Source organism: Anolis carolinensis, chromosome 4 (genome assembly GCF_035594765.1).
Source record: "Anolis carolinensis isolate JA03-04 chromosome 4, rAnoCar3.1.pri, whole genome shotgun sequence".
Taxonomy (NCBI): domain Eukaryota; kingdom Metazoa; phylum Chordata; class Lepidosauria; order Squamata; family Dactyloidae; genus Anolis; species Anolis carolinensis.
In genome coordinates this window covers 253,939,702-253,960,938 of record NC_085844.1, presented here as the reverse complement: position 1 = coordinate 253,960,938, position 21,237 = coordinate 253,939,702, and the positions used below count along the sequence as shown (strand labels likewise).

The 21,237-nt window shown below is 47.5% G+C and overlaps 1 protein-coding gene across 2 annotated transcripts; it reads right to left on the bottom strand.

Moving 5' to 3' along the window:
* Positions 1-1,613: 1,613 nt before the first annotated feature.
* Positions 1,614-17,957, bottom strand: LOC100557793 (protein-glutamine gamma-glutamyltransferase E). Of its 2 annotated transcripts, XM_062979249.1 has the most exons (13): positions 17,892-17,957; positions 15,467-15,628; positions 14,987-15,232; positions 13,459-13,577; positions 11,418-11,546; positions 9,666-9,843; positions 9,408-9,546; positions 6,152-6,255; positions 5,805-6,050; positions 4,104-4,475; positions 2,679-2,836; positions 2,360-2,493; positions 1,614-1,909 (listed from the first exon to the last, which is right to left on the bottom strand). In XM_062979249.1, exons 1-13 carry the CDS (start codon positions 17,896-17,898, stop codon positions 1,762-1,764), a joined length of 2,142 nt encoding a protein of 713 aa, XP_062835319.1. In that variant the 5' UTR covers positions 17,899-17,957; the 3' UTR covers positions 1,614-1,761. The 2 variants fall into 2 exon arrangements, with proteins under 2 accessions (XP_062835319.1, XP_062835318.1); XM_062979248.1 differs by lacking the exon at positions 17,892-17,957 and having other exon boundaries at positions 15,467-16,114.
* Between the last annotated feature and the right edge of the window lie 3,280 nt (positions 17,958-21,237).

The window sequence follows — 21,237 nt, the reverse complement described above, 5'->3', positions numbered from 1 at the left end:
ATAACTGTCAACATGTCTTGTATTTTACTGTAAAGGTGTGCTTGTACAGTTTTGAATCGTGACTTGGTACTTGCATTCTTTTTAATAAACCTTTGTAGTTTAGGCATGTGCGATCCTTGAAAAAAATGGTTCAATACCCGCTTCAAAAGTAGGGGGCGCTGGCGCTTCATTTCTAAAGTCATTTCCGAATTTTGAAGCAAAAAAATTGAAACTTTCTGAAACTTCCGAATCTTTGTATGTACAGTAGAGTCTAACATATCCAAGCCTCACTTATCCAAGTTTCTGGATTATCCAAGCCATTTTTGTAGTCAATGTTTTAAATATATCGTGATATTTTGGTGCTAAATTCATAAATACAGTAATTATAACATAACATTACTTCGTATTGAACTACTTTTTCTGTCAAATTTATTGTATAACATGATGTTTTGGTGCTTAGTTTGTAAAAGCATAACCCAATTTGATGTTTAATAGGCTTTTCCTTAATCCCTCCTTATTACCCAAGATATTCACTTATCCAAGCTTCTGCCGGCCCGTTTAGCTTGGATAAGTGAGACTCTACTGTACTTTATTAATGGCGGATGCAGATGCGCATGAAGGGAAACATTATCATCAATGGGGAAAATTGAGGGGCCTTTCTCTCCCTCATTATTTGAGCTATCCTAATGAAATTTGCTACAGTGGTAGAACACATTTACCACTGTTAGCTCACAAAATCTAAGAATGTTTGGCTTATCCTCAGACTTTTGGTGAATTTTCAAAGTTTTTATAAAGAAACATTTTTTAAATAATAACAAAAATCTGTTCCTGGTTTGAAAGTGTTATTTCCTATTTCATTGGGTTTTCTGGGCCTGAGAGTGTGTGACTTGCCCAAGATCACACAGTGGGTTTCCATGGCTGAGTGGGAAAACAAGCCACAATCATAGTCCAACTCTCAAACCACTACACTGGAGCCCCCAGATGGCGTAGTGGACTAAGTGACTTGAAGGTTGGGTTGCTGACCTGAAAGCTGCCAGGTTTGAATCCCACCTGGGGAGAGTGTGGATGAGCTCCCTCTATCAGCTCCAGCTCCATGCAGGGACATGAGAGAAGCCTCCCACAAGGATGGTAAAAACATCAAAACATCCGGGCAATGTCCCCTGGGCAACGTCCTTGCAGACGGCCAATTCTCTCACTCCAGAAGCAACTCCGGTTGCTCCTGACACGAAAAAAACAAAAACCACTACACTACACCATGCTTAAGAGCCCCATAGAAATCAACCAGGAAGGGATTTGGGATTTCTCTCCTGGATAGAAGTGGGTTAATAAATTCGCCCATGCCTAGTTTATAATAAACCTCTGTAGTCTGCCTTCAAACCGGGAGCATGTTGCTCTATGTTCTGGCTGATCTGGTTTAGCGGAAGCTCACTGCGCACAGGCTCTCTAACCACAGTCCTAGCTGAAATCACAACACTTGGCTCCCTCCTGCCCACCCCAGCGCTGCAGCACCCCTTTGCAGGAGGGCCCACACAAGGATGACCAGGCAAGAGGCCAAGGAAGGGCATTTTTATCACAAAACGGAGCGAGGGGGGCATTTTGTTCAAGAGAGACAAGAAAACAAGACTCCACACAACTTGCGGCAAGAACACTTGTATTAAAGCAAGGCCATACAGATAATTGACATACACCTCTCCCTGAGCCACCCAATCTCTTGCATTGGGGTTTGTTCCATCTCTTTTGGGGGTGCCTCTATTTGGGGAGGGGTCTCTTCAGGATCCAGGATCAGTCGACGACCGTGATGACCTGGAAGGCCTTGATATCCTTGAATTTGTCGCAGGAGAAGTTGGCTAGCAGCTGCTTGGCGCCCTTCTTCTTGGGAGTGACTTCGAAGCAGACACGGACAGTCTCTTTGCCTTTCACTGGTGGGACCCTGAGGGGGGCAAAGGAGGGGGGTTAGCGGAGGAAGGCCCCTGGGGAGAGCCACTGCTGACCCCTCTATGGCAAAGGCCTGGGGAAAGTGCCTCCCCAAAGTCCACAGAGCAACAGACAGCAATGGGGTCAGCCTGTTCAATGGGGAGAGGGAAAGCTTGTTTCCTGCTGCTCCAGAGACTAGGATATAATGGGGCAATGGAGTCACACTGCAGGAAAGAAAGATTCGATCTAAACATTAGGAAAACCTTCCTGATGGTAAGAACTGTTCGACAGTGGAATATGTTACTGCCTGGGAGTCTGGTGCAGCCTCCTTCTCTAGAGGTCTTGAGCAGAGCCTGGATGGGAGTGTGTCTCATAGAATCATAGAATTTCCAAGTGCATTACACCTGGGCAAATGGGCTGTGCTCCCCCACCACGTAATGCCCCCCTCCCCTCCCTGGCCACTTACTCCTTCCTGATCTCATCCTGCAGCAGGTCACTCCCCTCGGCCAGGAGCAAACAAGAGGAGATCTCTTCTGCTAGTGGGTTGGTGAAGACCATCTCTACCTTCAGCACTTCGCCCACCTTTGCTTGGTTTGGCATCTGAGCACAAAGCAACAGCAGCAGCCAAAAAGCCTTAGGTTAAGCAGGGCCACCTCCATCCATCCCACAGCCACCCCAAAACTATGGTCCCTGAGGAAGCTCAGTGGGGCAGGGGCCCTTGTGGACCACCCTGGGTGGGGCAAGCGACCATATGACCCAGCAGAAACATTCTCCTGATGGCTTGCCTTCAAGGTGACGGTGGGGTTCTCCAGGGAGATGTTCTTCAACACCACGGTGTCAGCCCCCTCCTTGACCTGACACACAGCTGTCGCCCGGATTACATTGTCTGTCGTCAGGTGCTTTTGGTAGTCCGCATAAGAGATCTTGATGGGAAAGGCTTTCTCTGCAAGGGACAGGGTGAAGGACAGAGCCTGCGGTCAGGCACAATCACACTGGCTGACCAAAGCTAGACAGGCCGATGGAGGGAGGGATTCTTTTTTTCCAGTGTTACCTTTTGTGTATGTATGTGTATATATATATGTGTGTGTGTGTCTGTGTGTGTGTACAATTCTACAAAGTATCAATGTGTTATAAATAATAATAATAATAATAATAATAATAATAATAATAATAATAATAATAACTTTATTTGTAAGCTGCTTTATCTCCCTGGGGGAACTCAGGGAGAAAGTGGCAAAAATTCAATGCCATAGCATAACAGCCTTAAAAGTTGTACATATGTTGTTTGATTTATCCCATTTCATTCAACAGGCTGTTGACATAAGTCTTCTTATACACATCCTTAAAAAATTAACTACTTTTAAAAGACTAAAGCCACCCGTATTGCCCACCCCTCCTCCCTCCCTCCGACCATGTATTTATTCAATATTATTATTTTTAACCATATGCATAGTTTTCTTAATTTCTGTAAGGTGGTTGTGTCATCTTCCCACTTTTTGAACCCATTCTATATAAGTCAAAGTAATACAACTATATTTGTATCCCGCCCTCTGTCCCCGGGGGGACTCATCCATCTGTTCTTTATTTCATTTATTTTTATCTTCTCAAGTATCATCTCTCATTACACTTGCAATAATTTGAAATTGATTGCTTTCAGAGTTTAAGATCGTCTAGGAAGGCCCTGCTCCCGGTCCCGCCTCCTTCGCAGGTTTGATTGGCAGGGACGAGAGACAGGGCCTTCTCGGTGGTGGCCCCCTCCCCAGGGATATTAGATCAGCCCCTCCCTCCTGACCTGAAAAAAAGAGTGAAAATGTGGCTTTAGGATCAAGACTTCAGAAAACAATTGCAGTGCAATAGATGGATATGGAATTATGTGCAATGACTACTGGAATGGCCCAGATCACGATCGCATATAGCGTGGTTTTAATAGTGAATGTAATGCTTTTAAATGCTTTGATGTGTTTTAAATTCAATTCTTAAATGTTTATTTTAATCATATGTTGTTTTTAAGGCAGCTAATAGATGTCTATGTGTAAAACCTCCTTGGTAAGGGCGGGGTATAAATATGGTAAATAAATTAAAATAAATAAATAGCTATTCCAATTTTCCATCACCCATATCTTTTCGTCTTCCCATGCCCATGCAATTAATGCTTGTCCGGCCCGTATCATGATCCATCATCAAAACCCAGTCTGGGGACTGAGGGTTACCTTCTTGGGGGCCCAGCGTCAGGGCAAGGGAGTCCTTCCAGACCTCACGGATGGGTTTCCCGGTGTAGACGATGGTCCAGGCATTCATGTTGGCCGTCAGGGTACTGGCTGCAGAGGCCAGGTTGGTCAGCTGTAGGACCAGCTCCACGTCCTGGCCGACCTCAGGACGGCTCTTTACCTCAAACTTCCCTGTCACTCTGGGCTTGGGAGGGTCCGGAAGCAGGGCAGGAATGTCCATGACAGGCATGGCTATGGTGGATATGGTCATTCCGGGCATGGCCATGGCAGGCCCGGCCATGGAGGGCATGGCCATTAAGTTCATGTTCAGCTTATCCCGGGCCTTTTGGAAGGTCTCCCGCTCCTCGCTGCTGCCTGAAAGAGGAAAGCCAGGGGTCAAAGCCCACCAATGGCGCAGGGAGGGCAATGTGCCATCTGTTTCTACACATGGCTTGAAGCCTCAGAGAGGAACTGGAAGGGGCCCCCAGACTATACATCCCTGGACATTCCTCCATGCAGATGACATAGCACTCGGCCACAGCTGCAGACATGGAGTGATAGACTCAGCAGAAATGGACTTCAACCGAACATACCCAAAACAGAGTATCTGGAATGTGTCCTTCAAACTGGAAAAACACTTCAAATCAATAGACAAGCACTAAAGAAGGCCACCCAATTTAAATACCTAGGGTCACTGATCTCCATAGATGGTGACACAATGCCAGATGCAGGGTCACAAATAAATGGAGCCTGGTTGAAATGGTGGCATTCTGTGTGACTCAAAGATGCCTGAACAACTCAAGGCTAGATCTACAGTACAGTTCTCCACTCAGTAGCCCTCCTTCTACGGGGCAGAGTGCTGGCCAGCAAGAAAGAAACACCAACAAGCCCTGGACACAATGGAAATGAAAATGCCGAGATGGAGACTTGGCTTGACACTTCTTGACCATGTGCCGCATAATGACATCCATCAAAGACTAGGAATAAAAGCAACCAGAAAGCAAGTCTACGGTGGTATGGCCAGGTCATGATAAGAGAACCAACATCAGGAGCACAAACAGCTGTCTTTGGAGGTTGCAGGACACGAAACAAAGGCCAAAGAAAAGATGGATGGACACCATCAACTAAGACATGTGTGCTGCCAACCTGAGACCAGAGGAGGCCCAAAACATAGAACCATAGCGTTGGAAGAGACCTCATAGACCATCCAGTCCAACCCCATTCTGTCAAGAATCAGGAAAATCGCATTCAAAGCACCCTGACAGATGGCCATCCAGCCTCTGCCTAAAAGCCTCCAAAGAAGGAGCCTCCACCACACTCAGGGGCAGAAAGAGAGTTCCACTGATAAACAGAAATCTCTTTCTCACACAGTGAGGAAGTTCTTCCTCATGTTCAGGTGGAATCTCCTTCCTTTCCTGCAGTTTGAAGCCATTGTTCCATTGTGTCCTAGTCTCCTTCTCCCTCTCCCTCTCCCACCCTCTGCCCTCCTCTCTATATTGTCTCCCACAAACCCCTTGACCTGGAAGGTCCCAATCTGAAGAGATCCGGGATGCATCCAGGTGGTCCAGTGGCCTCATTCCTGGAATCTGGAACGCATCTTCTGGCCGTGGCCCAAGCCCAATGTTTCCACCTGCTGAGAGGAGGTTCCTTCTTCCTCCTTTAATACCCTTCCTTCATACCTTTCTTCTTGTTGGCTCTTCTCACCTTCTGAGTACTTGTAAGCGTCGGTGACATCAAGTCGAGCGAAGCTGCCCACGGCCTTGGTGCTTAAGTACTTGCCCACGGACCTGATGTCTGTGGCAGCCTTCTTCACCGACTGGGTGTCTTTGTCCAGAATCCAAGTGACCTCGTCAGCATTGACCTCGGCAAAGACGAAAGGGCAGTCGTATCCCAGGTCCACATCTCCCTCCTTGATGGCCACCAAGGAAGCCGGGCCGCACTGGAAGATGTCTGCGAGGAGAGGGGGGCAGAGTTCAAGTTCCAGCGTTCTATGATGAAGTAAAACCCAAGCCCTCCCCCCCCCCCCCAATGTCCCGTGTGAGCTGTTATACTGGAGCTTAGTTCTTGCGGAGTCGCATCCAAAATTTGCCAGCCATTGTACTTGGCGCCCAGGTCAGACCGAGTGAACCAGGCCTCATTCCACACATGGAAGTTCCTGCGAGGAAAAGGAAATGGAAGTTCAGGAAGGAGTCCGTCTGCAGCAGGCACTCCCACCCCACCAGAGAGGCCAGGCGTGAGGCCAAGAGGGAAGGTTCTGTTCAACATCTTTATTAACGACTTAGACGAAGGGTTAGAAGGCACAATCATCAAGTTTGCAGACGACACCAAACTGGGAGGGATAGCTAACGCTCCAGAAGACAGGAGCAGAATTCAAAACGATCTTGACAGACTAGAGAGATGGGGCCGGGCTGTGGCGCAGCTGGCTAGTAACCAGCTGCTATAAATCACTACTGACCGAGTGGTCATGAGTTCGAAGCCCAGGTCGGGTTAAGCCTCCGACCATAAAAAAAATAAAAATAAAAAATAGCCCCGGCTTGCTGTTGACCTAGCAGCCCCGAAAGACAGTTGCATCTGTCAAGTAGGGAAAATTTAGGGACGCTTTATGCGGGAGGCTAATTTAACTAATCTACAACACCATAAAACTGCTCACGAGGAAAAGAATGAGGAAGAACAGCCACCAATGGATGGTGAAGCAACAGCTCCCCCTGTGGCCGGAATCGTGAAGCTGGAAAGATGTTAAAAAAAAATGCCTCTGTGTCTGTCTAAAACTGAATGTTGTTTGTCTGTTGGCATTGAATGTTTGCTATATATGTGTTCATTGTAATCTGCCCTGAGTCCCCTTCGGGGTGAGAAGGGCGGAATATAAATACTGTAAATAAATAAATAAATAAATAAATGGGCCGAAACTAACAAAATGAAGTTCAACAGGGATGAATGCAAGATACTTCACTTCGGCAGAAAAAATGAAATGCAAAGATACAGGATGGGGGACGATGCCTGGCTCGACAGCAGTATGTGTGAAAAAGATCTTGGAGTCCTTGTGGACAACAAGTTAAACATGAGCCAACAATGTGATGTAGCAGCTAAAAAAGCCAATGGGATTCTGGCCTGCATAAATAAGGGAATAGCGTCTAGATCCAGGGAAGTCATGCTCCCCCTCTTTCTATTCTGCCTTGGTCAGACCACACCTGGAGTCACATTGTGTCCAATCCTGGGCAGCGCAGTTGAAGGGAGATGTTGACAAGCTGGAAAGCGTCCAGAGGAGGGCAACTAAAATGATCAAGGGTCTGGAGAACAAGCCCTATGAGGAGCGGCTTAAAGAGCTGGGCATGTTTAACCTGCAGAAGAGAAGGCTGAGAGGAGACATGATAGCCATGTACAAATATGTGAAGGGAAGTCATAGGGAGGAGGGAGGGAGCTTGTTTTCTGCTGCCCTGCAGACTAGGACGCAAGGGAACAAGGGCTTCAAACTACAGGAAAGGAGATTCCACCTGAACATCAGGAAGAACTTCCTCACTGTGAGAAGGGCTGTTCACAAGTGGAACTCTCTGCCCCAGACTGTGGTGGAGGCTCCTTCTTTGGAGGCTTTTAAGCAGAGGCTGGATGGCCATCTATCGGGGGTGCTTTGAATGCAATTTCCTGCTTCTTGGCAGAATGGGGTTGAACTGGATGGCCCCTGAGGTCTCTTCCAACTCTATGATTCTATGATTCTATTATTCTAAGGGCAGGGAGCAGTGGAGGTGGCAATGGTGCAAGAGGGTGGCCGGAGGGGGAAGGCCACATAGACACACTTGTAATAAAATATGATGTATGGTTTAAATAGAATTGCATGAAAGGAGAATGGTTGGGAACTATAGAGGCTGGAGATGCCATCCTAAGAAATGATGAACTGTCATTAAAAGTTGCTGAACTGTTGACACTGACGACCAGAGACAAATAATTAACTCTTGGTGGAAAACAACATGTTTACATGATCAGAGACCATGACTTTTAAGTTAAGGAAGTGCTTATAATGATTCCTTACATTAAGAAGAAGGAAATACAAGTACTATCAATTGGGAAGAAAAGTCAACATCTGCCCGGAACTGATGGGAGTCAGGACGTCTTAGCTGGAAAACACCTGTCATTCATTCACAATAACTAGAACAATATCAGCAAGAATAGTATATGCAAAGAAATGGAAGTCAACAGAAACACCAACCAAGGAAGAATTGATATTAAAGATCACGGACATAAAGAATATGGACAATTTAACTTATCATTTGAAGACCCATCACGGCAAACCAAAAAAAGAAACAGATTGGACTTTACTGACAACTTTTATAGAACAGGAGAAGCTTTTCACAAAAATATACAGATGGAGTGGACATAAACATTATGATAAAACAACACAGTTTATTACCCAGAAGAAAAGTCTGGAAGTACAGTAGAGTCTCACTTATCGAACACTCGCTTATCCAACGTTCTGGATTATCCAACACATTTTTGTAGTCAATGTTTTCAATATATCGTGATATTTTGGTGCTAAATTAGTAAATACAGTAATTACTACATAGCATTACTGCGTATTGAACTACTTTTTCTGCCAAATTTGTTGTCTAACATGATGTTTTGGTGCTTCATTTGTAAAATCATAACCTAATTTGATGTTTAATAGGCTTTTCCTTAATGCCTCCTTATTATCCAACATATTCGCTTATCCAACATTCTGCCGGCCCGTTTATGTTGGATAAGTGAGACTCTACTGTACAACTTTTTAAACCACTTTTTTTCTTTCTTATTTTTATTTTTATTACTTTTTTTCCTCCTCTCACACCTTTTCTTCATCCCTTTTCACTTTCTTTTCTATACCCAATATTGTTCTCACTCTTTTTTGTGTTTAAAATCACTTAATAAAAATATGTTTTTAAAAAAAGAAATGGTTATATATATAAGAGACCTTATTACAATCCAAAATTGTGTCAGACAGCGTAATCTGGTCCACCCGCCATCTTCTCCAAGGGACGGAGGAAGATGGTACATTTGCAAAATAGCAGACTTGCTGGGAATCCAATCTGGCCTACTTTGAGATCTCTTTTCCAGAATGAAGATGGGATGGTAATGTAAATGCATGATGATGAGTGAATGTTGATATGTCTGTGAATGTTGAGGAATATCCCCTTTATTTGTGTAGCTATGTGTCTACCTTCTTTCTCTGTCTCATTGTGAAGGAAATAAAAGAACATTATAAATGCTTTTTTTAAAGTTCGGAAAGTATTTCTGACACACTCCCAGGGAGGAAAGGGGAGGAGGAAGGGCTCTTCTTACCAGACACTGTCATTAGTACGATATTCGAGATAGCTCCCATCTGGGCTGTAGTACTTGTCCACCCTCAAGTTCGTGTTGGTGTCATGGGCTGAGTTGAAGTTGGTGATCATGCGAGCAGGGAAACCGAGGCACCGGAGCACTGGAAGGAAGGAAGAGGCTAAAGTGATTGGAAAGGATTGGAACCACTGACCCCTGCCATGATGACCCTGGCTGACCCTTCTGCCCCTTCAACCCCATCAGCTGCCCTTGGAACCGTACCTGTGGTCAGCACTCCTGCAAAGACCCAGCACTGCCCATACCGGACCGGCCGAAATCCAGAGGACTTCCATTGTTGGAGGATCTTCACACTTCCTGACCAGCTGCCGGGATTCTCCCCACCGGAGTAATTGCCACTCCAGTTTCCCATCAACACGCCTTTGTCATCATTGCTGTTAACCTGGGAATCAAGTAAGGGATGAATGGATGGAGGGATAGAGGGACGGAGGGAGGGATGGATGGATGGATACAGAGATGATTGGATGGATAGAGGGAGGGAGGGATGAATGGATGGATGGAGGGGTGGATGGATAGAGGGAGGGAGGGAAGGAGGGAGGGATAGAGATGATTGGATGGATAGAGGGAGGGAGGGAGGGAGGGAGGGAGGGACGAATGGATGGAGGGAGGGAGGGATGGATGGATGGATAGAGAGATGGAGGGATGATGGATGGAAGGAGGGAGGGAGGGAGGGAGGGATGATGGATGGATGGAGGGAGGGAGGGATGGAGGGATGGAGGGATGGATGGATGGATGGATGGATAAAGGGATGAATGGATGGAGGGATGGAGGGCCGGAGGGAGGGATGGATGGATGGATGGATGGATAGAGAGATGATTGGATGGATAGAGGGATGGAGGGAGGGAGGGATGGAGGGAGGGAGGGAGGGATAGAGATGATTGGATGGATAGAGGGAGGGAGGGAGGGAGGGAGGGACGAATGGATGGAGGGAGGGAGGGAGGGAGGGATGGATGGAGAGATGGAGGGATGATGGATGGATGGATGGAGGGAGGGAGGGATGGAGGGATGATGGATGGATGGAGGGAGGGATGGAGGGAAGGCAGGGGGGATGGAGGGATGGATGGATGGATGGATAAAGGGATGAATGGATGGAGGGACGGAGGGAGGGATGGATGGATGGATGGATAGAGAGATGATTGGATGGATAGAGGGGAGGGAGGGAGGGAGGGAGGGATGAATGGATGGATGGAAGGATGGATGGATGGAGGGATGGATGGATGGATAGAGGGAGGGAGGGAGGGAGGGATAGAGAGATGATTGGATGGATAGAGGGAGGGAGGGATGATGGAGGGAGGGAGGGAGGGATAGAGGGAGGCAGGGGGGGATGGAGGGATGAATGGATGGAGGGATGGAGGGAGGGATGGATGGATGGATAGAGAGATGATTGGATGGATGGATAGAGGGAGGGAGAGAGGGACGAATGGATGGATGGAGGGATGGATGGATGGATAGAGGGAGGGAGGGATGATGGAGGGAGGGAGGGAGGGAGGGAGGGAGGGATAGATGATTGGACGAATAGAGGGAGGGAGGGTGGGAGGGAGGGATGATGGAGGGAAGGAGGGATAGAGGGATGGAGGGATGATGGATGGATGGATGGATGGAGGGATGGAGGGAGGGTGGGAGGGATGGAGGGAGGCAGGGGGGGATGGAGGGATGGATGGATGGATGGATGGATGGATAAAGGGATGAATGGATGGAGGGATGGAGGGACGGAGGGAGGGATGGATGGATGGATAGAGAGATGATTGGATGGATAGAGGGAGGGAGGGAGGGACGAATGGATGGATGGAGGGATGGATGGATGGATGGATGGATGGATAGAGGGAGGGAGGGATAGAGAGATGATTGGATGGATAGAGGGAGGGAGGGATGGAGGGATGGATGGATAAAGGGAGGGAGGGATGGATGGAGGGAGGGAGGGATGGAAAGGGTGGCCGAGGTGGGAGTGAGCCTTACCATGGCGCTGAGCACCCGCCCAACGTATTTGGGGTCATTGCGGAGACGCAGGTCAGTGACCGGGTCATTGCGGTGTTCTAAGCTCCGGTCCAGGATGGACAGGCATGCGTCCAGAATGCCCTCCTGGAACTGTAGGAGAAAAGGCATCAGGGAGGTTGAAGGTCTCCCTGTTTGGCATCAGCACAGAGAAAACAGTCTGCAAGTAAGTCCTGTTCTGGCGGTCAGCGGTCCAGTGTATCCACGGCTCCATTGTCCCCGGAGAAGCAGAAGACAAGCTTTCCCTCTTCTGGGTTGCTGTGAATTTTCTGGGCTGTGTGGCCATGTTCCAGAAGCATTTTCTCCTGACATTTCACCCACATCTATGGCAGACATCCTCAGAGATTGTGAGGTTTGCTGGAAACTAAGCAAGTGAGGTTTATATATATACAGTAGAATCTCACTTATCCAACATAAACGGGCCGGCAGAACGTTGGATAAGCAAATATGTTGGATAATAAGGAGAGATTAAGAAAAAGCCTATTAAACATCAAAATAGGTTATGATTTTACAAATTAAGCACCAAAACATCATGTTAGACAACAAATTTGACAGAAAAAGTAGTTCATTACACATTAACGCTATGTAGTAATTACTGTATTTATGAATTTAGCACCAAAATATCACAATGCATTGAAAACATTGACTACAAAAATGTGTTGGATAATCCAGAACGTTGGATAAGTGAGTGTTGGATAAGAGAGACTCTACTGTATGTGGAAGGTCCAGGGTGGGGACAAGAAAGAAAGAATTGTCTGTTGGAAGTGTCAATGTTCGAATTAATCACCTTGATTAGGATTGAATGGCCTTGCAGCTTCAAAGCCTGGCTGATTCCTGCCTGAGGGAACCCTTTGTTGGGAGATGTCCAGGGTGGTCCTGATTGTTTCATGTGTTGTCCTTTCTTTACTGTGCTGATTTTAGTTTTTTTAAAAAAAAAAATACTGGTAGCCAGATTTTGTTCATTTTCATGGTCTCCTCCTTTCTGTTGAAATTGCCCACCTGCACCCTATGAGGAGCGGCTTAAAGAGCTTGGCATGTTTAGCCTGCAGAAGAGAAGGCTGAGAGGAGACATGAGAGCCATGTACAAATACGTGAAGAGAAGTCATAGGGAGGAGGGAGCGAGCTTGTTTTCTGCTGCCCTGCAGACTAGGACGCAATGGAACAATGGCTTCAAACTACAGGAAAGGAAGGAGATTCCACCTGAACATCAGGAAGAACTTCCTCACTGTGAGAAGGGCTGTTCGGCAGTGGAACTCTCTGCCCTGGACTGTGGTGGAGGCTCCTTCCTTGGAGGCTTTTAAGCAGAGGCTGGATGGCCATCTGTCGGGGGTGCTTTGAATGCGATTTCCTGCTTCTTGGCAGAATGGGGTTGGACTGGATGGCCCATGAGGTCTCTTCCAACTCTACTATTCTATGATTCTATGATTCTATGCTTGTGGATTGCAATGACTTGTATGTATGGTCTGACATGGTGGTTGTGAGAGTGGTCCAGCGTTTCTGTGTTCTCAAAAAACCATATTCGGTGTCCAGGTGGGTTCCTCAAGTGCTCTGCTCTGGCTGACTTCTCTGGTTGAGTCAGTCTGCAGTGCCTTTCGTGTTTATTGATTCGTTTTTGGGGAATTGAGTGTGGTGGTCCCTATGGAGACTTGTCCACAGCTGCGTAGTATATGGTGGACTCCAACAAAGCATTCTCTAAGGCAGGAATTAGCCAGGCTTTAAAGCTACAAAGCTTTTCAATGCTAATCAAGGTGATTAATTGCAACATTCACACTTCCAACGGTCAAGAGTTCTTTCTTTCTCCCACCCTGGACATCATTCCACAGATATATACACCCCACTTGCCTAGTTTCCAGCAGACCTCACAACCTCTAAGGAGGCCTGCCATAACGTCAGGAGAAATTGCTTCTGGAATATAGCCATACAGCTTGGAAAACTCACAGCAACCCAGTGATTCTGGCTATGAAAGCCTGCGGCATCAGCTTTTCCCTCTTCTCCTCAGACCTACCTGGCCAAAGTTCCATCCCATCTGGCTAATGCTGTAGTAACTGCCCAAGAAGACAGCCCCGGACTCGGAAAGGACATACTCCTCGAGGTCCCTGTTGTTTGGCATGAAGACCTCGTCCGCTGGAAAAAAAATGGGGAGTCGAGGCAAAGGTCAGGCAAGAGCTACTGCTGATGCTGGAAGGGAAGAGGCACCCTCCCCCTCTGCAGCCCCCTCCCCTTCAAAGACACTGCTTTGGACTTGAAAATGCAAAGTGGGCTGCAAGGAGCCCTCCTCCCCAGCTACTGCACATCCAGTGCCTCAGGGCTGCAGGAGAGCGTGTGTGGGCCCATCCCTCAGCCTGGGGGGCCCATAGGGCAGAGAGAAGGAGTGGGACACTGCCTTCTTGAAATTGGAGGCCTGGGAGACCTTTGAGTGTCCCTTCATCCAGGTGCCGTCATTCCCATTGCACTGATGCCCCCCACCCCAGAGGTGAGCTTCATTTCCACCCCCCAGGACCCCACCCTTCAGGGTTCCTCTGGTTATCCCCAATGGCAGGTTCCCCTTTGGTGGTAGAGCGCCCAGGATGATGATGATGATAATAATAATAATTTTGTCACTGCAAAAGGCCACCCTAATGGCATCTGCGCGCATCATCCGAAAATACATCACACAGTCCTAGACACTTGGGAAGTATTCAACTTGTGATTTTGTGAAACGAAATCCAGCATATCTATCTTGTTTGCTGTGTCATACAATAATAATAATAATAATAATAATCGAAAAATCAGCTGATGACCCAAAATGCAGACTCTGCAAGGAAACCGACAAAACCATTGATCATCTCCTCATCTGCTGTAAGAAAATCTGCTGCACAGACAGACTACAAACAGAGGCACAACTATGTGGCCCAAATGATTCATTGGAACTTATGCCTCAAGTACCACATCCCAGCAGCAAAGAACTGGTGGGATCACAAACCTGCAAAAATATTGGAAAATGAGCTCAGAAAGATACTGTGGGACTTCCGAATCCAGACTGACAAAGTTCTGGAACACAACACACCAAACATCACAGTTGTGGAAAAGAAAAAGGTTAGGATCATTGATGTTGCCATCCCAGGTGACAGTCGCATTGACGAAAAACAACAGGAAAAACTCAGTCGCTCTCAGGACCTCAAGATTGAACTTCAAAGACTCTGGCAGAAACCAGTGCAGGTGGTCCCAGTGGTGATGGGCACATTGGGTGCCATGCCAAAAGATCTCAGCCGGCATTTGGAAACAATAGACATTGACAAAATCACGATCTGCCAACTGCAAAAGGCCACCTGACTGGGATCTGCGCGCATCATCCAAAAATACATCACACAGTCCTAGACACTTGGGAAGTGTTTGACTTGTGATTTTGTGATATGAAATCCAGCATATCTATCTTGTTTGCTGTGTCATAATAATTTTATTCTTTACCTATCTCTCCTTGTGGGTTAGGGAAGACTGAGAATAATTAACACACACAAACAGGAGAGGCCACTAGAATGGGAGGCCGGCCGTACCTTGGAGCCAGGGGTTGAAGAGGAGCACGAAGGTTCCCAGGTGCACAGAAGAGGAACCACTGCCTCCAGAGCCGGTCCGGACGTCCAGACTGTAGCGCCCAATGGCCGCGTTCACCGGGCTGGAGATAAAGAAGGTCATGGTGCCAGGGGCAGGGAAGGTCTGGACCGCAGCCCAGGAGTTGCTGGCCATAGATCCCGAGACGCCGAAGGCCACCCGTGACCTGCTCTGAAGATCAGCTGTCGACCCTGTGGGCAGAGAGAAAGGGGTTTCCAGCATGGATACTGGGGAACCGGGGGCATCTGACCCTTTTAATAACTGGCTGAGTAAAAGGAGGCATGCCTAAGTTTCCAAGACACCTCTTTCCTTATCAGTCCGAAGGCCTCTCATTGTGTGGCTCCCTGGACAAAGAGGGACCACCTTGAAGTTCAGCAGAGAAGAAGTGAGGAAAGGACCCGGGGGGATGTGAGGAGGGGGCTTACCGGTTTTCACTGTGAAGGTCAGTGTGCCTGCCTCTTGGGGGGCTCCATCGAAGGACAAGGAGATGGCGAAGGGCTGGCCCCGGCGCACCACCAGCTCGTTCCCGCTGTAGTGGTCGGTGTGGTGGGCAATGCCATTCTCCTTCAGCTTCCAATCAATCTTGGCTGAGAGAGTGAGAGGGAAAGATCTCAAGGGCCACCCTGTCCAACCCCTTTCTGTTGGGAGGAAGGGACAACCCAAGCCTTCCCGACAGGTGGCCATCCAGCCTCTGATTGAAGGCCTTCAAAGGTGACTGTTATGATTAAGAAATATGTGCATAAGCAAAAAACCATTCTTCTAAGCATGCAGTGTGGAAACCAATAATGAAGGAAGGGCTTAGGATAGAGCGGAGGGTAATCTTCCGGTCAGTGATTTCATGTCATCCCCGTGTGGGCTGTCTTGGAGATAAGAAAGAGGATATTACGAACTCACTGCCATTGCTCATTCCTTCTTTGCATCAGACCTCGTGGACGTGTAAGTGTAATCCTATATATAGTGCAGCGAATAATGTAAATATAACAAAAGGCGGTCTCCTGAGCTGAAAGAAATCTGTGGCTGATTTATTTGATGGGGCCACCAGAGCAGGATAGGATGTGCTCAGAAAACAGATGTTGTACTGGGTCGAGAAGGGGAACCATGGAGATTTATGGAAGCTTCAGTCCCCATAACATGCCAGAGATGCCACCAAACATTTCTAGGCAAAAGCATATTCCTAGGTTGAAAAGTCCTGAAATGAGTGATTCCAGGCCCGGTGTGTCTAGCTTCCCAAAAGGCCGAGTGACACTCCCGCAATCCAGCCCATGATCTGTGGGTGATTTGCAGTGTCCAGGGCTGCTTCCTGGATTGGGAGGCTGGTTCTGGAGGAGTGAGTGAGTGAGTGAGTGCAGAGTGTCCCACTTCCTCCTTCAGAGTGGGACACTCACTGGATGCAGAGAAGGAAGGGAGGAGATGCCCTTAGGAGTGGACATGGACCATGAGAAACCGTACTGGGCTTTCAGATCTGCATAATTATGGCTGCCCCATCCCCATTGGACCTCCTTCCTCCAGAGGAGCCACTGACCCACTGGACTCCCATTGGAGGAAGGTCTCCATGATCCAGCTTGGGAGTGTAGTGGGGTCACTGCATCAAGGAGGGCGATCCTGCAGGGCCGGTCAGTGGGCCAGTTGGGTCAGCACCATCCTAGACAGCCATGGAACATCAACAAGGGGGAGCTTGGAGGAAAGGGCCGGGTTTATCTGCTGCAGGCTGCCTTTGACCTCAGCTCCTGGTGCCTGGCTCCTTGCAGACTCTGGCCCTGACGGCCTGGCTGAAGCAAGTCCCAGCAGAAACACCGGCTGCCTCCTGAGGCTGGGGCATAAAAGGAGGGTGCTGGTGGGGGCCCAGTCACACAGCACCATCCTAGATAGTCAAAGAAGACCTTAAGGCCATGATGGGGGAGTGTATCTAGATGTTGTTTTTATGTTTTAATATCTTAATGTTAATGGTTTTAAATTGAATTTAAATGTTGATTGTTTCTATTGATTTATTGTTATGTTTTATTTGCTTTGTATAATGAGGCATTGAATTTTTGCCTAAATGTATGTTGTATGCCGCTCTGGGTCCCTTGTGGGGTGAGGAGAGTAGGATAGAAATGAAATTAATAATAATAATAATAATAATAATAATAATAATAAGGCGGCATCTGTCTTCGTTGGGCTGATGTGCCCCCTGCCCCTCCATTGCTGGCCTGTTTATGTGCAGTTGCTGGTGGTCTGGGGACCTGGTGGCTGCTGTTTCCTCCACTGGAACTGGACCCTGCTGGGCATCTCCCCCTCACCTGCCTGACCACAGCCATGGGGACAGGGGGAGAGAGATAGCTATGACCTGCCTGCTGCATAAGGTGGGATCTTAAAAGCTATTAGAAGCCCGACCTGTAGCAAAATGGAGCAATGAACAATATATATATTTATTTCTAGACCGTCCTCTCTACCATCTGGCACCAGGAGCCAACACTGGGATCCCTGCCCCCTTACCAGTCCTTCCTTGACCCAGTCTTGGGGGCAGGGGCTGGCCTTATAAGCCCTGGACGGCTCTGGGATCTGGTCTGGCCATTGCAGTGCTGGGCAAGGGGCCACTTCCCACTGACCCAAACGTTCCCACTTTATGGAAAGGGGGCTCCTTTTTTCCAACTAGTCTACAGGAAACGTACTGCGAAACCCGGCTTTCACCTAGTTCCATCCATTTGTTTTAGTCTAGGATGGTTTCATGCCCTTTGAACTCCCATCAACCCATTGCTTTGTTTCAGGGTGTTGCACTCCCAAGGCTGGGTGGGCTTTGGCCACAAAGAGCGTCATGGTCAAAATAAGCAAAACGGACCACAAACTGGACGCAGGCAGGTAGGTACTCACCAGTCATGATGCTGCTCCTCCGAAAGTTCTCCAAACTACGCAGAGAGTCTGCTGGTGCTGCGATGGGCGAAGGTGGTCCTAAGGGCTGCGGAGGGCTCATTTATGGGGCCCCAAAGGGGCGGGGAATCTGGCCCCTCCCTCCATCCCCCCAACCCAAAGCCATCCCCCAAGGCTCCCAGCAGCCCCAGTGGGGATGATGGTGCCTCTGGTGTGCCCTGCCCTCCCTCCTGAGAGGCTCTGCCTGGCTGGCCAAAGGGTGGAGGCCATTGCACAAGATGTATCGATGGTATCTGGCCCCAGAGGGATTTCCTAAGACGTGTCAAGGCATTCTGGCAAATGCTGGAAATGGCAGAAAAATGTCATGACTTTTTCTTCTCTGTCTGGTGTCTCATTTTTTCTCTATGTCCTAGCAAATACAATTCTACCTGCAGTAGTAAAATACATGAAGAGCATATCTAACGGCTGTTAGAAATTGTGGGAGTTGAAGTCCAAAACACCTGGAGGGCCCAAGATTGCCTACCCACCTACTAAGCGGAAGGGCCATCTTCCACTTGTTAGGGATGCAGGATGATAACTCCAATGCCATCCCCAATCACATTGTAAACGTACAAATTGCAAAACAAGCACCCATCCTTCCAAATTCTGGTCACTATTGCACAATCCCTAAAGCCACATCGGTGTGAAATCATAATCACAGTTTGGGATGAAAGCTCTCTCTCAGTCTTTTTGTCCTTGTTTTTATCATCCTACTACCGTAGCTGTGCCTGGCCACGTGTTGCTGTGGCTTATGGGAATCCTTTGTTGGCCAGGTGGAATAGCAGTGAATAGCCTTGTAGCCTCAAAGCCTGGCTGTTTTCTTCTTATGCAAGTCCTTGTTTGGTGAGCTGGAATACAATGGAATAGGCTTGCTGCTTGGAAGGCTGGGTCCTTGCGTTTTAGTCATAGCTTTGGGATGAAAGCTCTCTCTCAGTATTTTTGTCCTTGTTTTTATCATCCTATGCTGTCTACCAGATGGTAATAATTCAAATAAAGAGAATAATATACAGTGAGAAATGCATCCTTAATTTGAGTCTTCTTAAGGCAGTGGGCATTGAAGTTTCTGGAGTATTTCAAAGTATGGGCCACACAATTAAACAGGAAATAACACTTTCAAACCAGGAACAGAAAATGTTTAAAATATTCCTACCGGCTGTTGGGAATTGTGGGAGTTGAAGTCCAAAACACCCGGAGGGCCGAAGTTTGCCCGTTCCTTCTCTGCAGGGGTATTTTAAGGGAGCAGCAAATTCAGAAGGTAAAATATAGGCAGGGGGTGTGAGAAGAGCAGATTACTTTTTGTTGTTGTACGTGCAGGATGTGCTCATGATGAGTGTGGGGCTGCAGTTATTAGGATGATGGTTTTCCACTGAGTATTCATAGTAAGAAACATAGAATAATTGGAAGAGACCACATGAGCCATCTAGTCCAACCCCCTGCCATGCAGGAAAAGCACAATCAAAGCACCCCTGACAGATGGGTGAATGGGTGGAAGGGAGGAAAAGGAAAGCTCTACTATTGTTGTAGATGAAGGGAGATAACACCAAGAGAGATCCTTCTGAGAGACCAAAAAGTCCGGTTTACTATTTCAGCTGAGTCTCTGGAAGTGGAATCCGTTCCAAAAAGCAAACCAGAGAGACGATCAAGGCGTTGACCAGCCTTATATACATTTTCAGACAAAGAACATGCTTATACATACATCTTGTCATTAGTACGTCACTTCACATGCTTACATACATGGGCATAAATATGCACAATCAGCATTTTCCTATCTTAAGTACTCTTAAAAGCCTGTAGCAAGTCAGACACCAAAAAGAGAGATCCATCAAGAGGCCACTCTTGTCCTGTCAAAAGTCTGCTCTCCCTCTAAATGGAATGTATAGATAACTGGCCCCCCTTCTCCCAGCTTGTACATTTACACAGAGCCTTTGCACTTCCTGTGCCTGGTACAGAGAGAGCATGATTTTTTTCTACATTTCAGTGCTTCTAATGTGCATACAATATAGGTCTAAAAATCCATATTTTCCATTTCCACATCACTATCTGACCAAGAAGAACTTGGATTATTATTTTTTCGATTACAACTACCACAACTACAATGGCTGGATTCTGGGAGTTATCATCACAAGAGGAATATTTCATTTTGAGTTATACTCAAGGCTACAATAAAGGCCACTAGAATCATAGAATCCTAGAGTTGGGAGAGACCTCATGGGCCATCCAGTCCAACCCTCTGCCAAGAAGCAGGAAAATTGCATTCAAAGCACTCCCGACAAATGGCCATCCAGCTTCTGCTTAAAAGCCTCCAAAGAAAGAGCCTCAACTACACTCCGGGGCAGAGAGTTCCACTGCCAAACAGCTTTCCTTACAGTAAGGAAGTTCTTCCTGATGATCAAGTGGAATCTCCTTCCATGTCATTTGAAGCCATTGTTCGATTGCGTCCTAGTCTCCAGGGCAGCAGAAAACAAGCTTGCTCCCGCCTCTCCATGACTTCCCCTCACATATTTATACATGGCTCTCATGTCTCCTCTCAGCCTTCTCTTCTACAGGCTAAAGATGCCCAGCTCTTTAAGCCGCTCCTCATAGGGATTCTTGTTCTCCAGACCCTTGATCCTTTGAGTCTCATTTCAGCTTAGAGTCAACATCTCCCTTCAGTGGTGGTGCCCAGAATTGGACACAGTGGGATTCCAGGTAAAGTGGTCTGACCAAGGCACTATCTTTAAAGGAACTAACGAGAATGCTGAGCCAAGGATGCTTGGCTCCGTGGCTCTAGTTCCTGTAAAGCTCATACTACTGGGACTGCCACTCCCAGAATCCCCCAGCCAGCATAGTCCAAAAAGGCCCCTTTCCCCCCTTGCTCTGGAAGTTCCAGCCTGAAGCATTTGGGGAAAAGGGACCAAGGCCAGATCATGTGTGTGTTTCTGTGCCTCCAAGACCCAGGGGATTTTGTGGGGTCTTCTTAGGAAAGAAACACTCAAGAGATGGTTTGCCAGTTCAGTCCTCTGAAACACAGCCTATGGCACCTGGGACTCCTTGGTGGTCCTTCTGAGAGTCTTTCTTTTGTTGTAATTTGGTTTTATATATTAAGAAAATCAATTTTTTATTATTTACTGTTTTGTGTATTTTTTTCTGAATATGTCTCTGCTTGTTTTCTTGAATAAAAGCTATATTTTTTAAAAAAAGGCAAAGGCAGGGCTGCAGAGTCCAGTGGGATGGGCCGAAATGGGCAGAGGGTTGGGAAAGGGAGGCTGAGGCAAGAGTGCCGTTTGGCAACCTGACCGCTAGCTAGCTCGCCTGTTTGCTTGCTGTCCTG